The sequence below is a fragment of the Nicotiana sylvestris genome, chromosome 8, assembly GCF_000393655.2.
Source record: "Nicotiana sylvestris chromosome 8, ASM39365v2, whole genome shotgun sequence".
Classification (NCBI taxonomy): domain Eukaryota; kingdom Viridiplantae; phylum Streptophyta; class Magnoliopsida; order Solanales; family Solanaceae; genus Nicotiana; species Nicotiana sylvestris.
Genome location: NC_091064.1, coordinates 88398518 through 88415737, shown reverse-complemented (window position 1 = coordinate 88415737; position 17220 = coordinate 88398518). Strand labels below are relative to the sequence as shown.

The 17220-nt window shown below is 40.2% G+C and overlaps 1 protein-coding gene across 1 annotated transcript; it reads right to left on the bottom strand.

Moving 5' to 3' along the window:
- Window positions 1-15265: 15265 nt before the first annotated feature.
- LOC104236348 (uncharacterized) lies at window positions 15266-15754 on the bottom strand. The gene has a single exon (XM_009790260.2). The coding sequence runs from the start codon at window positions 15752-15754 to the stop codon at window positions 15266-15268; it is 489 nt and encodes a 162-aa protein (XP_009788562.2).
- Between the last annotated feature and the right edge of the window lie 1466 nt (window positions 15755-17220).

Genomic DNA, 17220 nt, shown 5'->3' with positions numbered 1-17220 from the left:
CTAATAGTCCAAATATTGCAAAAAAAAAAAAAAAAAAAATATTTTTTAGTATTTATCTTTCTCCAAAAATAATACTTATTCTTGATTGCTAGGTTTATTTGATTTTCTCTATTCACGATATGACCGAACTACGCGGGTCTGATTCTCACCGGATGTGAGATACGTAGGCAAACCCCATCGGTTCCGGCCCCAATTTTTAAAATCCAAAAAAAAAAATATTTTTCCCTTAGAAAAAAAAAAGAAATAAAAGATATAGAAGTTTTCTCCTTTCTGAAGTCTTTCATATGAAAAAATGAAATAAGCAGCAACAAAAATCAAAAAAATAATACTCTTTGCTTTCAAGTCTTTTTTTGTAAAATGTCCAAAAAATATATATTTGAAAAATTGAATTTCAAAATATTAGGATTTTTCTTTAGAAGTGCTTTTGTAAATAAATAAAACTCATAATTCCGCATCATTTTCTTAAAAAGTCCCTCTTTCAAAATTCAAAAGGCAACATCATATACATTCTTTCTTCCGTAGAAAAGGTAAAACAAAACAAAAAAAAAATCAACCAAACATATTTTTCTTTTTTTTTAAATTTTCCAGAATTCCAGTCAAAAGCAAATAAACTTTTAGAAGTCTTTCTTTAAAAATAAAACAAGAATCAGAATAAACAAAATTTTCTTTCTTTTTTTAAAAAGAAGTTCTTTCAAAAAATCCAAAAAAAAAAATCAAATCTTTTGAGCCCTATGCTAAATGAGCACTTGCTTCTTCATTTTTATATATTTGTTAGTTTCGAACTACGTAATGGTCTGATTCACGTAGGCATCGTGATACGTAGGCAATCCTCATCGGATCCGGTCGCATTTCTTTTACTGCAAAATAAAAAATAATGATAAAAGAAAAAAAAAAAAAAAGAAAGGGGAAAAACTAATAAAAATGACGGAATGACGCATGCTCTCGTAGCAAACATATAGTAATCCACTTAACTGTATAGGTGCATCATGCCCAACGTGAGATTAACTATCTGTTATTTGCTGCAAATTAACCGTGCGTTTGTCGATGAGTATATCCAGGGTTTTTGAAAGACGGTTGGTTTGGTGAAAGTCTGGCCTCGCACCCATACTTCACAAGGTCAAGGGGAAGTGTTCAGCTGCCTAGGGCCAGAAGCGGTACTCACACTTACTTCACCAGGTCAAAAGGAAGTGTGGGAATGTCTTCAGAAATTCCATTGCAAACAATCCCTGTTTCTGAGGAGAGTTCGATCTTAGCCGTCCTCACGCCTGAATCCGCAACTGCGGAGGAAAATAGAATCCTACGGCTCCGCATGCTGGAAATGCTGGACGACTGGAATAGTGGGAAAGAGCCGCCAAGTGTCATCCCCGGATTCCCTGAATTATTCTCCAGGTCAAGTGGGACTTCAAATGTTCCCATAAATTATCCTGCTACCCCATTCGGGTACCCAGCCACCTCAGCCTTCTCTGCTGGATCGCCTTCTGACCCTCATCCCCGAATGTCAGCCACCGATGCAAGCATGAAACATCTTTACTGCATCGCCTTGCCCGATTACGGCACAGCCTGCCACGTACAAGCCAAGCTTTGACTCATCCTCTTTTACATTCCAAGCACCATCGTTCTCAATGGAACCAACTAGATTCGCTACCAGCACTAATCCTCTACCGCCTCAGTGCGAGCTTGCGCCCAGGCAGGATCAGAGCCCCAGGATTGCAGAACAAAATGAGATTGCCAAAAGAATGAGAAGCCTTGAACAAAGTTTGAAGAATATGCAAGGACTGAGCGGACAAAAGAGCGTCTCTTACGCCGACTTGTGCATGTTCCCTCATGTGCACCTGCCAACGGGTTTCAAGACCCCAAAATTCGAGAAATACGATGGGCACGGTGACCCCATTGCACATCTTAAAAAATACTACAATCAATTGCGGGGAGCCGGCGGAAAAGAAGAACTGCTAATGGCATATTTTGGAGAAAGTTTGGTGGGAGTCGCTTCGGAATGGTATATGGACCAGGACATATCTCGCTGGCATATATGGGATGATCTTGCCAGAGACTTCGTAGGGCAGTTTCAATATAATATTGACATCGCACCAGACAGAAATGCTTTGTCAAACTTAAAGAAGAAACCATCGGAAAGTTTCAGAGAATACGCCATCAAATGGCGTGAGCAAACGTCAAGGGTAAAACCTTCCATGGACGAGATAGAGATGGTCACTACTTTTCTCCAGGCTCAAGAGTCCGACTATTTCCAAAACATGATGTCGGCCATGGGAAAGCCTTTCGCAGAAGCGATTAAGATTGGAGAGATGGTGGAGAACGGTTTGAAAACGGGAAGAATTTTGAGTCAGGCAGCCATAAGGGCAACCTCCCAAGCCGTCCAAAGCGGGTCTGGAGGAATAGCAAGAGGGAAGAAGAAAGAGGAAACCTCCATGGTAGTGTCAGAGGTGGGAGAATATCATAATCCCGGGCTTTGTTCTCCGGAAAGAACCCCGCAACATCATTTCCCCCACCAAAATGCGACCTACGCTCCTCAGCCTTACATGGTTATGAGCACCCAGCCTTATATCCAGCGGTCACAACCAGTCAATCGGGGGCAGGTCCCACATCCTAGGAATCAGCCTCCTCACCGAAACCACTACAATCCTCGACCTCCTCCAAATAATTTCCGTCCTCGGGAACCACCCAGGAGACCCAACTACACACCAATCGGTGAACCCTATTCCACCCTATTCCCTAAGCTTGTCCAAATGAATTTGTTGCAGCCCATACCACCGAACGGGCAGAACCCGGGGTCACCATCATATCAGCGGGGTGTTAGATGTGCGTACCATTCAGGGGTAGAAGGGCACGACACCAACGACTGTTGGACATTGAAACAAGCTGTAGAGAATCTGTTAGACCAGGGGAAGATTGTGTTGAGAGACGAGGATATCCCAAATGTGACCAATAATCCGTTGCCCGCCCACGACAACGGGCCGATAGTTGGGATGATTTGTGAAGACGAGGAAGTCGATCTGGCACTGAAAGCCATAATTGCTATTGCTGATACAGAAAAGGGACCCAGGGTAACTCCGGAACAAGAAAAGGGAATAAGTGATGTATTCAAGCAGGCCTCCATGGTATGGGGGACGGTCAAAACACCTCGGCCGAACGAGCCAGTGTTTGTCGGACGCATACCACAAGAGCCAAAATACAACAAAGAGGAAGATGATAAGGTGTCCCGGCTCGACGAAAGTGAGGAAATATGTGAGGCAACAAGGGAAAAGCTATGCGAAATGCACATGGTCCAGCCAGGAGGGGGCACTAGCACCGTTGAAGTATCGTACATGGGGCCAAGCATCAAGCTTCAAAACTAGAAGGCTACACCATTCTTGATCAAACGGAAGTCCTAATGAACCTGTCTTGCCACTTTCTCTGCATCACGAGTAACCCCCGAGGGTGACTCAGATGTTTTTCTTCAGTTTCATGTTTTTAATTTCCTGAATGTCGACCTTTTTCCTTATCTTCCCCAAAATGCCAAGAAATGAAATCATGCTTGATTACTCACTTTCTTCTTCTATGTTTTCTTTTGTGTTCTCTTCAATTCTGATAAATGCAGCTTTAAATAACATGACATGTTTGCGGACTTCATGCCCGGATCACGAGAACTCCGATCAGACTTCAAATAATGAGTCAAAATTTGAGATATAAAGAATTTGAAAGTAGGAACAACTAAAGAAAATTGGTTCATGGTTTGGAAAATGTCCGTCACTAAAGCAGAATTTGAGAGCAGTAAATGGGTTTAGACCCGTACAGAATGATAACCTTAATAACTGCGGTTTGTCACGGGCAATTATACCCAGAAAGAATGGTCCATACGTCATTGAAGAACGTTACCAAATGGAGCATTTGTATCTGGGCGACGTCGAAAGAAACGACGTCAGCCTTGCTTGGAAAGCAGGTGCGGTGATATGTCTAAATCACTCTGGCGGTATCTTTGCACAGTTTGAGATGACGAAGGCTTTCATTCTCGCTACCCAAACACTATCAACCCTTTGCAAAACCCATTTGAGCTGGTTACTCTTCTTTGATTACCCTCTTTGGAACCTGAAAATATTATTGAAAATAAAATGAAAAAGAAAAATGAAAAAAGAAGAAGAAAGAAACAAAACAAAAAAAAACAGAAACAAAAACAAAAAAAAAACAAAAACAAAAACAAAAATCCAAAAAAAAACAAAAGTGTGCCTCAACTACGTTCGACTTGATTCCGAAAGGATACGTAGGCAACCTCTCCGTGGGGTTCAGTCACACCAACAATAAAATCCAGGAATTCCCCCCGAAAATAAAACTGGGGCAGAAGTTATAACGATTCAACAATGATCCCACCCAAGAGTTCCAAAGTTGTAGTTCAATCCAAATTCTTTTCACCCCAAACCTTTTCAAGTCCTTCTGATCAATCAGCAAAGCATTTCAAAATAGGAAGATGGAATTATTTGGGTCCGATACAACAAAATGAGGAGAATAAAAAATGAGAGAGTCTTGTCGGTGAAAACCTATTGGGCACCGTGAGGCGACGAGAGAAGAGAAATTGAAATGAGAGAGCTTGTTTAGTAAAAACTCGCAAGGAGTACTAGCAGGCGACAGTAAGAAGAGAAATGAGAGAGGTCGACTAGCGAAAACCCGCAAAGGGCGTTGTCGGCCAAAAAGATGATTCCACCTCAGAAAGTCCTGGCAAGGTTCCCGGGTTTTTGAAAAAAAAATATAGATCTGTTTTGATTCATGAGGAAATGCAAGTTCTCGGAGGTCGGGCATCCAGTCCAAAAGGCATGTCATGTCAGTTTGAAACTGGCATACACTCCAGATAAGTCCTTCTTTTCTCCCCGAAAGGGGCGTTTCTCTTTAAACTCATATGTTCTCCTTTACATAGTTTTCTTTGAGTTCTTTTTGATCTAACTCTTAATTCCGTAGTAATCGCAAAGAAAGGTGGCAGGACCGGTTTTACAGGGCTCCGTTTGGTGAGAGTCGAATAAAATGTACAACCTCGGTGGCGCGGCAGTCCCATCCCACTGGCCATGATAGTTGATTTGCTTCCAAAACCGACAAATCCCCACAAGCTATCCCTTGTACAATTCCCCAAAGAAATCCACCCCAGCACATCCCCAGCAAGTTTGCTACAAAAAAAAAAAAAAAAATCCCCACAAAGTCTCCCTGATAAAATCCCCACCAAAATCCCCAAGCAGAAAGGGACAGAAAAGCCAAAGCCTTATAAGGCAAATCATCACAAAATCTGGAAACGCAAGTCTGAGTAGTCCAAGAGTTTTTGCATGTGAAATCCAATCAATAGCAGAGTTTCTCAACAAGAATTGGGCCAAGACAAAGCAATTGGAACAGTCAAGGCCCCCAAATCAACCGGGTTTTAAACCCTAAACTGAATTTTCCTTTCAGCCAGCATTAGAGTTTTAAACTCTAAACTGAGCTTTTCCATGCAATCAGCATTAGGGTTTTAAACCCTAAACTGAATTTTCCTTTCAGCCAGCATTAGAGTTTTAAACTCTAAACTGAGCTTTTCCATGCAATCAGCATTAGGGTTTTAAACCCTAAACTGAATTTTCCTTTCAGCCAGCATTAGAGTTTTAAACTCTAAACTGAGCTTTTCCATGCAATCAGCATTAGGGTTTTAAACCCTAAACTGAATTTTCCTTTCAGCCAGCATTAGAGTTTTAAACTCTAAACTGAGCTTTTCCATGCAATCAGCATTAGGGTTTTAAACCCTAAACTGAATTTTCCTTTCAGCCAGCATTAGAGTTTTAAACTCTAAACTGAGCTTTTCCATGCAATCAGCATTAGGGTTTTAAACCCTAAACTGAATTTTCCTTTCAGCCAGCATTAGAGTTTTAAACTCTAAACTGAGCTTTTCCATGCAATCAGCATTAGGGTTTTAAACCCTAAACTGAATTTTCCTTTTAGTCAGCATTAGGGTTTTAAACCCTAAACTGAACATTTTCCTTTCAGCCAGCATTAGAGTTTTAAACTCTAAACTGAGCTTTTCCATGCAATCAGCATTAGGGTTTTAAACCCTAAACTGAATTTTCCTTTCAGCCAGCATTAGAGTTTTAAACTCTAAACTGAGCTTTTCCATGCAATCAGCATTAGGGTTTTAAACCCTAAACTGAATTTTCCTTTTAGTCAGCATTAGGGTTTTAAACCCTAAACTGAACTTTTTCCTTTCAGCCAGCATTAGAGTTTTAAACTCTAAACTGAGCTTTTCCATGAAATCAGCATTAGGGTTTTAAACCCTAAACTGAATTTTCCTTCTAGTCAGCATTAGGGTTTTAAACCCTAAACTGAACTTTTTCCTTTCAGCCAGCATTAGAGTTTTAAACTCTAAACTGAGCTTTTTCCATGCAATCAGCATTAGGGTTTTAAACCTTAAACTGAATTTTCCTTTTAGTCAGCATTAGGGTTTTAAACCCTAAACTGAATTTTCCTTTTAGTCAGCATTAGGGTTTTAAACCCTAAACTGAATTTTCCTTTTAGTCAGCAATTAGGGTTTTAAACCCTAAACTGAATTTTCCTTTTAGTCAGCATTAGGGTTTTAAACCCTAAACTGAACTTTTTCTTCCAGCCAGCACTAGGGTTTTGAACCCTAAACTGGATTCTTCCTTTGTTCGGCATTAGGGTTTTAAAACCCCAAACCGAACCTCTCCCCAGCTAGCCGGTGTTAGGGCTCCAACCCTGAACTGAGCATGCGTATCCTCTTTCATCAATTTTATGAATTTCCTGGTGAATAATTAACGAAATTTTCCTAGTGAAACTGGGGCAGAAAATTTCGTTCGTTTGTTTGTTTTTTCCCGCAGGTCTAACCTCGAGCCACACGGATCGAAGTGACCTACGAGATGAGTCTCAACTCAGAATCAAAGAAGAAAAAGACAAAAAGAAGACATTCCGAGATATCAGAGTGAATGGAGGGTGGATTGACTCCAACGTTTAATTAAGGGCCTGAACCTTGCCAATCGCGTCTCACTCAGTATCCCAGAGGTTACACAAGTCGCCGCAACTCGCAAGCATCAAGATTCAGATCAGAGTCTACAAGCAGAATCAGCTAAGACCCAAGATCAAGTCGTAAAAGAATCATAGATAGGAATCTTGTAACTAGCAGTTGACATACATATAAGTAGTTAGTTCAGTTTCTAATTTTCGTTTGGTTGTAATAAGGCGGTCAGTGACGTAGCAGTGACAACAGCAGCAGCAGTAGCAGCAAGCATTGCAATCCCATGGTAGTCCCAGCTACCAAAACTTCCCGAACTACATTGACCTGATTCCTGTTTAGCCCAGGATATGTAGGAAATCTTTGAAGCAAGATTCGGTCAGATCTTTCAAAAAAAAAAAACGCTTCATACGGAGTAGTCCATAGGCAAAAATTGCTCACGCACGCTCACTTTATCTTTGCACGAAAACTCTTCGTGTTTCCGAACAAAGAGGGGCAGCTGTGAGCACGTGATTTTTGTTTCGCGAGACAATCGCTCCAAAAGAAATAAAAAATAACAACAATTGATCCCGTTGTACAATTTTGAGATTTTTACATGGCACTTCATTAATTGTTTATGACTTTGGCCCATTTTTACTTTATTAAAACAAAATACAAAAAAATGTACGTGTCATGCATGATCTGAAACATGATTGTTAAATAGAAAAGCATGAACGGGCATCTTTGCCTTTGATTTTGTTCTGTTTGATTTTACCTGTTTTGAAATATTTTAGTGTGTGTGCAAATAATTGTATTGAGTATGTATTTAATTTTTAATTTGATTTTTGGCTTAGTTTTGTTTTAAAATAAATAAGGAAAAGGAAATAAATAAATAAAAAAAATAATAAAAAAAAATAAAGAAAAGACCCCTTCCCTTCCGGACTTGGGCCAATTTTAACAAAATTGGCCCAAACAAACAGCCAAAGACCCAGGCCTGCCCGGTCCAGGCCACCTGATGCCCAGGACGTCCAAACGACGTCGTTTGAGTCGTGCCTGATCTGGGCCGTTGATCTCAGAGTGATCAACGGCCAAGATCAATTCCGCATAACCCATCAATAAACCCGACCCATCTTACCTGGACCGACCCCAACCCTTTACCCGTGAAACGACACCGTTCCACTTAAGCTATCAGATCCAGACCGTAAATCTAGATTGATCTAACGGTTGAGATCAATCCACCCACTAACTATATAAGCCCATAATCCTACCCTGCCCCCCTATCCGAACCCCAGCCTTCGTCTCCCCAAACAAACAGCCCTAAACCCTAGCCGCCCCTGTATCCCCCACCATGAAAACCGGCGGCATGAACGCCGGTGACCTTCCCCTTAACACCCTAGAATCCCCTTGCCTTCCTGAACATGGATCTATCAACCATGTAGTTCGAATCCCTCCCCACCTTCTCGAATCTTCATTTGAAGATTCGAGTCAAAACTCGATCTACTCAGTTTAACCCCAGTTTCACACCAGACACCCCCCAGACCCCCTCGTGACCAAACCATACTTGGTTTGGTCCGAATCTGATCAGGGAAGCCTAAATCCCAGATCTAAGTTTGAAAGTTTTGTGTCCTTCATCACTGGCCCATGCCAGTCCGAGCCAAAGAGATTAAGGTCTAATGGACCTTAATCGAAGTGTTTCTCATCTGAGAAACACTTCGATTAAAGTCCGTTCAGCCTTAAGAGAGGTCTGTCCAAATCCGAGTTCAAATTTTTAACTTTGCAAGCTTTAAGGTGAGTTTGTTTTCTTTCCTTTATTTGTTTTAGTCCGTGTGATTTGTTTTAAATATCTGGTCATGTTTTGTTTCAATTTGTGTCTTTAAATTTTACCACCTTCTGATTGACCACTTTGCCTGAACCACTGTGTTTTGTTTGAACCCCTCCTATTCTGATAAGACATGTGTATTGGTTGTATCCCAAATTTGTACTGACTTACTGATTCCTCAAAGTATAATCCTGCTTAATCAGTATAAGTCGAGTCATGTGTCCCATGCTTTTGAATGTCTGATTTGGCTACGTTTGTGTATGTTAATGCTAATATAGTCGAGTCGACATGTGTCGTCAATTAGTTTCAACTGTCTGAACAAAGTTAAATCGATTTGCTTCTATTGAACATTTGCCTGAATCAATTAAGAGCCAGTTTAGTTCACTTATAGCTGTTGGATTGTTTGTGCTTAGATTCTGAATTGGAAGGCATGTGCACTCGTGCACAGCATGTGCATTGGTGCATCTCATGTGCTTTGTGCACAGCCTGTGGCCTGCATAAAGGTCCTTTGTTTAATTTTAAAAATGGTTTAACAGCATATGCTGTCAACATATTCTACTGCCCATACCCTGCTTTAAGTTTAAAAAGTATTAAACCCTTTAAAAGTAAGTCTGCCTGGGAATGTTGATGGGAGTTTTATACTTAATTAGCTAAAGTGGAACTGAAAAGGAAAAGACACAGGGGAGAGGGAGAGATATACAGAGGATTGGAGAGATAGGCAGATTTGAGAGAAAGAAAGAGAGATAGAGACTGAACCTTGAAAGCTGAAAAAGAAAAACACACACAGAGAGAGAACACTGAGAAAGAATTCTTTGATAGCTCAAATAGATTTCAGGACTGAACATTTGAGAGTTCAAATTCTGGAAACAGAAAATTGGAAAAGAATTTTTGTCTGATAACTCAGACAGACAAAAACTAGAAATTGCTTCCTTTCCTTTTGTTTTGATTTCACTAAATCTGGACCTGTTTTTGTGCAACACTAATTTCTCCCAACTGAGTCTGCTTGGTTGTTTGCTTTGTTCTATTCTGAGACTTGGTCTAGCTGGGATCTAGATTCTGCCCCAATTGTTTCGTTTGTTGTTGCTGCTGTTACTCTGATTCCTGTTGCTGCTGACCTTTCTGCTTCACTTCTTCTTTGCATTTCAATATTCAGTGTTCTCCAGGTACACATTCGAGTCCCCATATTGGTGTAACCTAAACAGTTTGAAAGCATGAAATGAAAAAGAGTTGAAGAAGTTCAAAGTTATTTGTCGTAATATTTGTGGTATATTAATGGGCCTGTGTAGTTGTTAGTTTACAATTCAACAGTACGAAAATGTATGTTAACTAACACTCATCTGAGTTTAGTCCTTCATGTTTTAGCTTGTAGTTGTTTTGTTAATACGGGGTATAGATACTCCAAACTTATACTATGCTGCTTTGTTTTATTTTATGTCCTTTTGCTGTGTCTCGTTAGGTAGTGCACAAGATCACATTCAAATCACCTTAGTAACAATGTCTAGTAGTTAATCCCTTTAATCTAGGCCAAATAAGTTCAGTTAAGTTCAACTCAAAAAATGTTCGGATTAGGTATTGCATTTCATCAATCTCATATGTAGTCTTTTTGTTCGACTGAAACATCCTCGCAAGGCATGACGTTTTTACTTTATAAGTAGTTAATCAGAAACTGACAAAAATCCGGATTAGGCCAAAGCCTATAATTGAATTAGCATGTACCTTTTCTTCTAGTTTTAGAGACAAATGCATTAGAAATGTAGCCATTTTAGGATATCCTTTTCTAAAATAGAGATGAGCCTCGCCAAACAAAGATGCAAAATTGCGGGGCCCTCAATAAATAACCATGGTAATTATTTAGAATTCAAGATAGGCCATTTAATAAATTTCATGGCCTTCTACGAAGACAATAACGCGTTTAGATTCTTTAGGCGCGACTTTAGTAAATTATATTCTTAAAAATCGGGTGCACATTGATGTGACCCAAGTCCAAGTCCCAACGGAGTCAAAATATGTTAACAACTACGGGTGCATTGATTGTGACGTGGTTCGATATGCATTTTCACGACGTTGCAATTCTGTAAAATAAATGATAATAATAAAAGCGGTTAAAACTTAATAAAAGCACATAAGTCACAACATGTATTTAAATCAGATATTTAGCCATTATAACAATTTAAGCGACCGTGCTAGAACCACGGGATTCGAGGGTGCCTAACACCTTCCCTCGGGTCAACAGAATTCCTTACTTAGAATTTCTGGTTCGCAGACTTCATTTGGAAAAGTCGAAAATCTCCTCGATTTGGGATTCAAGATAAACCGGTGACTTGGGACACCAAAAGCCAAACTTTTCCCAAGTGGCGACTCTGAATTAAATAAATAATCCCATTTCGAATATTGTCACTTAAATTGGAAAAACTCCCCTGGCGCATTAACCCTTCGGGGCTGGGCGCGCAAAAAGGAGGTGTGACAAGGGCGACCTAAGAAGTATTGGGGAGAAGTGATCAGACATGACATGGCGCGACTTAGGATTACTGAGGACATGGCCCTTGACAGGGAATTATGGAGGTCGAGCATTAAGGTTGTAGGTTAGGGGAAACTTGTGAATATTTCTACAGCACAATAGAGTGAGACTAGCCAGTTAGGAGTTAGACTAAGAATGTCATTGGTCGTCTATTGATGCAGGGCTTTACCTGCTAGTTGTACTATACCAACCATCTATTTCGTATTTCGTATTATGTATTTCATATCTCTTATGATGCTGGTATTTTATTATGCATTTTTATGGTACTAATATATCGGCTCCTGTTGCTTTTTTGAGCCGAGGGTCTCCTGGAAACAGCCTCTCTACCCTTCGGGGTAGGGGTAAGGTCTGCGTACATATTACCCTCCCCAGACCCCACTTGTGGGATTATACTGGGTCGTTGTTGTTGTTGTTGTTGTTGTTGTTGCACCTAGTATTGAACAACCTTTGCCTCAAAAGTCGAATCTCTCGTACCATGCAACATTCACACTTACTCAAACTACTCTATACAGAAGTCAAGACTTACCTTTCCTTTGTGAATCACATGCCCTCACATCACATAAGAGAGTAGTTCCACAATTAATATGATTAAAAACAATTAGGAACTCAGATGGACAAAATTCACTCACTCTCCAAAAGAACATTCACATGCCACAAAGATGCACCATAGGCTTGCCCGTAGTGTAATACTCTACTAATCAAGCCTATCCAGTCTAAGATTAATTAGGACTTCATTTGGTTGTAATGTAGGCTAAGGGATGGGTAGGATATTTTGGATATAGTGACTAGCCTCCCTAAGCACTTTCAATATAAAACACAATAACATTCCATATCATTCTTATGTCAACCAGACATTCCCCACAATTTATTTATAACATCCCATTCCTTTAGGTGCATTTGCATCAAGCTACCACTTATCAACTACTATATTTATTTATTTATTTTTTTGTGGCATTTCTTCTTTTATTCTTCAAAATTGCACCTTTACACTATTTCATTGGCTCCACTGAAAACCAAACCAACACCCCATACTTTAACTTTTGCATATGTCAAGGCCATTCAAGTGCTCATGGGAGGTAAAAGGGTTCAAACAGAAGGCTATTCAAACAATTGGGTAAGATTCGCAATGTGATTGCCAAAGAAACAGGCTTATAGGCCCAACATGATTAACTACGATGTATTACATTTATGTGGGTTTACGTTATATATTTGGCTTAACAAAGAAATTCCTATATCACTTCTAAGACTGAATGAAGCTGCTATTTCGCTTTGCAAACACACAGGGCAAGTTCTAGGCATCAAATGTAAAGCATGGAATAAAGTATAGCTCACACACACATGACATATGACTCACTCCGGATTGATTTATCAAGACATTCCTTTTGAGTGTTCAAATCAGTTACAAACATATAACTATAAGGCACTTTCGCAAGAGTCAACCATTGAGACTAGGCGTTACACTCTAGTGTCGATTGTGTTCAGGTGCATTAACGCCAAGGGATTCTCTTTCTATTTCAGCTCGTAGCCCATCAATGCTAGCTAAAACTAAAAAAAAATAAAATAAACAAAAACTACCTACATCCGGTTCAAGCTAAAATCTTGGAAAAGAACCGTGGCCCAAAGAAAAACAAAGGGGGAGTTACTACATTACCTAAAAATAAAATGAAAAATCTTTTTGATATTTTCTCTAGACTAACTTCCCTCAAGAAACTGTCTCAAATATCCATCATCAGGAAGAGTCCTTATATTCTCTCTCTTTTTTTGTTTGACTCATGTCCCTCAAGAGACATGTCGAAAGGTGTCCGTCGTAGGGCCAAGTCGATTTTAATTACATGATCCTACCATACCAATCAATCAAAAATAAAGCAACATCATACAAAGTTACACTATCTATTTACAACAACATCTTACAACAATAGCCATCCCCTAACCCACACTTAAAAATATGGCATGTTCCCATGTCAGCAAATAAAGAGCAGAGTAAGGAAGGGGAACTTCCCTGAAGATCAATCCTGATCAGAGACGGTGCCAGGATCGAGGTGACATGCTCGTCCTAGCGCTCGAAGCCATCCCATAATCTTCTTCTCCGGCTTTGCCTGTTAAGTGGTCAGAGTGTCAATTCTGGTGCCCAAGTCTGTGACAGAAGTGCGGAGACCAGCCATGTCCTGCTCTAGGGCTGTCAGGCGGGTACTTCAGCGGGGCTGTGATGGGCCCGCATCTTCAACTCTCGTAGGTAGTGGGACCATAGCTGCCTCATCATCATCATCATCATCATCAAATTCATCATCTAAGTCATCAACATTCACCACCGGCTCTATCCCAATTTTGATTTTTCTTGCCAGGAATGGGGTTTTCAAGGGCAATTTCCCATCAACTCTAAGGTTTTCAGGGACTCTATCAATACGGCACATCCTGGTGACTAGAGAAGGGAAGTAAAAGCCTTTGAGTAATTCAGGTGATCTAATGAACATTTCGTCATGGAGGAGCTGGGCCACACCAAAATACCTATGGGTCATGAAACAGTAGATTGCAGCCGCTCGTGGTAGATTAACATCGGTCGTATTGCTGGATGGCAATAGCCGAGTGTTGATAATGGTGAGCCAATACTTAGCCAATTAATTGAGAGACTGGGATTTAAGTGTGATCCGGTGCTTAATCCATATGTATTCTTTGTCTAGCATACAAATAGTCTCAAGAATAGTTGCCAACAAGGCACTTGTTCGGCTATAAGTACGATAAACATAAACTTCCCCCCTGAAAACTGGCAACCGGTACACCCTGCAGATGGCCTCGATGGACACATTTACCTAGGTATTGCGTATAGTAACAACGCCATTCTCATGTTCCGGCCAGTTAGCATAGAACTTCCTTACCATCTGAACATTGGCCTCCTCCAGTTCCTCAAAGAAGATGTCCAGCTGACACCTTCTTAACTCATTGAAGATATTCGAACATTCAACCTCTAAGGCTTCTCAGTCAATATGCACCTCATGTAACAATTTCTTAGCCGCCTTTGCATTGTACTTGTCCTCTGCCAGTTTGGAGACAGACCTAGTGTTGTGAAACTGTGGCGCATTGGCTTGACTCCTAGCTCTCGAGGAGCTTTCCGGTCCACTAGCAGAGGACCCGGTGTTGCGTCTCTTCCTAGATGAAGTCATTGTACATGTCAAACGGAGAAACACCTATTAGGGAGGGTGTGAGATGTGTGAACTATGAGTGGTTACTCAGACTTGACTACAACCATGTCACATTAGCCCTTATAACTCCATTGGGGCAAATTCACAAACACCTTGTGGGCAAGACAACTTCCACACACATATAGCCCATATGGATACAACCGTGCTACCCCCAAATAACAAGTGGTACTACATCATTACACCCCACAACAATTAGTTCAACACCCACAACATACATCTCTCCACCACATTATACACATAATTCCTTAACAAGCACCCACAAAGACAAAATTCAAAAGAAAAAGAACAAAGAGAAATCTACTAGAAATACTACACCATTACAATATTAAGCTACATAAAAACTAATATAAAATATAAAAGATGAGGTAAGGGATAAGAAACATACCTTGATGGAAGAGAGAAAGAGAGGAATGGGGATGGGGAAGTGAGATGAGTGAAGAAGAAGAAGAGAGGAGGGATTTGGGAGTTAGGGTTTAGAGAGAGAGAGAAGATGTGGGAATTGAGGGGGTTGGGCAGGTGAGGTTGTTGATATTAGGGGTTAGAAATATAAAATAAAAGAAGAAGAAAAAGAAAGAAAAAATAAAAAAACTTACCTGGTACCCACAACGGTCGTGGTGGGTTGGACAACTTTGAGGTAGATTACTCGCCTCTCACCACGGTCCTGCCTAGTTTTTTTTTGTTTTTTTAATAATAATCATTATTACATACACGAATGAAACACAACAATCGTGGGTTGCCTCCCACACAACGCCTAATTTAACGTTTCGGCACGACGCAGACTCGGAGCATCACTCCTCCTTCACGTACTGGGGCTCTTCCAACATTATTGACTCTCTGTCCCCTTTCTCATCTACCATTCCAAGGTAGTGTTTCAACCTCTGACCATTCACTGTGAACTTATTCGTCTCATCCTCTGATTCAATCTCAACAGCTCCACTTGGGAACATTTGCACCACTCTGAAGGGTCCTGACCATCGGGACTTCAACTTACCCAGAAACAATATCAATCTGGAGTTGTATAACAACACTAGCTCTCCGGATTTGAAGTTTCGGTCCACGATGTGCTTGTCATGCATCAGCTTCATCCGTTCTTTGTATAATCTAGCACTCCCGAATGCCTGGAACCTGAATTCCTCTAGCTCATGTAACCTAGTGACTCTATTAGTTCCTGCTGTCTCCATGTCCAAGTTCAACTGCCGCAATGCCCAAAGTGCTTTGTCCTCAAGCTTTACTGGCAGGTGACATGCCTTTCCAAACACCAACTTGTACGGTGACATACCAATTGGAGTTTTGAAGGCTGTGCGGTACGCCCACAATGCATCATCTAACTTCCTTGCTCAATCAGTCCTTGTTGCATTCACTGTTTTTGTAAGGATACTTTTAATCTCCCTGTTGGACACTTGTCCGCTTGAATGTGAATGATATGGTGGTGGTCACCTTATGGCAAACTCCATACTTTTCCAGCAGCCGTGTGAGCTGCAGGTGTGAGCATGTGATTTTTGCCCTACATGAAATACTCCTATAAAAAATAAAAGAAAATAGATTTTTCCAATTATTTGCCATTTATAGGATTTTTGTAGGATTTTGTTAATTGTTTGCATTTTTGTGCACGTTTAATTTTGTTAAAAATCATAAAAAATGTCAAAAATAACATGCATTGCATTTAGATTTTTTGTTTTTATATATTTAGGATCAATTGGTTAATTAATTGTTTTAATAAAAATAAAAATCACAAAATGGCTCATTTTTACATTTTTTACCTTTTAATTTTTAGATTAGTGATTTTTCATTTTAAATTTAGGATCAAATAATTTTTATGATTATTATAATTAGATAATGAGTTTAATTTTAGAATTTAAATTAGTTTAGGATTTTAATTCGGGTTTTTGAAGTAAAGAAAAGAAAAAAGAAAAAAACAAAGAAAAAGTAAATAAAAGGGTTAATTGAAGAAAGGGGTTTTTAATCTGAATTTGGGCTAATTTTATACCAAATCGGCCCAAATTACCCCCCAAATCGATCCAGACCCAAGCCCAATCCCTTCAAACCCGGTCCATTTTCCCTTCATCAAAACGACGTAGTTGCATTTCAAAACTACGTTGTTTCAACTCGTTTACCCCATTAAATGACCAAACACACCCTCTGGGCTTCATAATTCATTTGATTAGGCCTTAAACCTAATCCCCTTTCTCTCAGAGACCTCCGTCCACCTCCACCGTTCCTCTGCCGCCCAAAAATTGTCTCGTGGCGGTGGACCATCCCCAAAGGCCCTCAAATTTCAACCACACAATCTCCGTTACCCCCTCATTCATATTCCTCCATTAATTTCTCCAGAAGGCCACTCATTTATCCAAATTTGAGATCTAAGAAATAAAACTTCAAACTTTTTACTCTTTGTTCGATTTTGCTTGACCTGGTCCTCAATTCAGGATAAAGCCCGTATGAATTCCCAGTTCTTCAACAAAAGGAATCATTTTAATGTTGAGAATGCCCCATCCCACAGATTGGCCAGATTTCGGGCAAAATAGCTGTGGATGATTCAAATCCTCGAAGCCTTTGCCTCATCTTGTCTTTAGCGTGTGGTAAGGATTGTTGCATGAAGCACTAGCCATGGACGAGGGTTCGGCCAGTGTTCATGTTATAATTCTCACCATTGGCTGAGATTTTTTGTTTGTCAGAGTTCGAATCAAGCTCCTGCTTGTTCTTTTCAGAGGTATTGAAGTTTTGGCGATTCTATCGGTATAAT

Bases quoted from the DNA above. Each gene is read 5' to 3' on its own strand.
- LOC104236348 (XM_009790260.2), bottom strand. From the start codon at position 15,754: ATGTCACCGTACAAGTTGGTGTTTGGAAAGGCATGTCACCTGCCAGTA.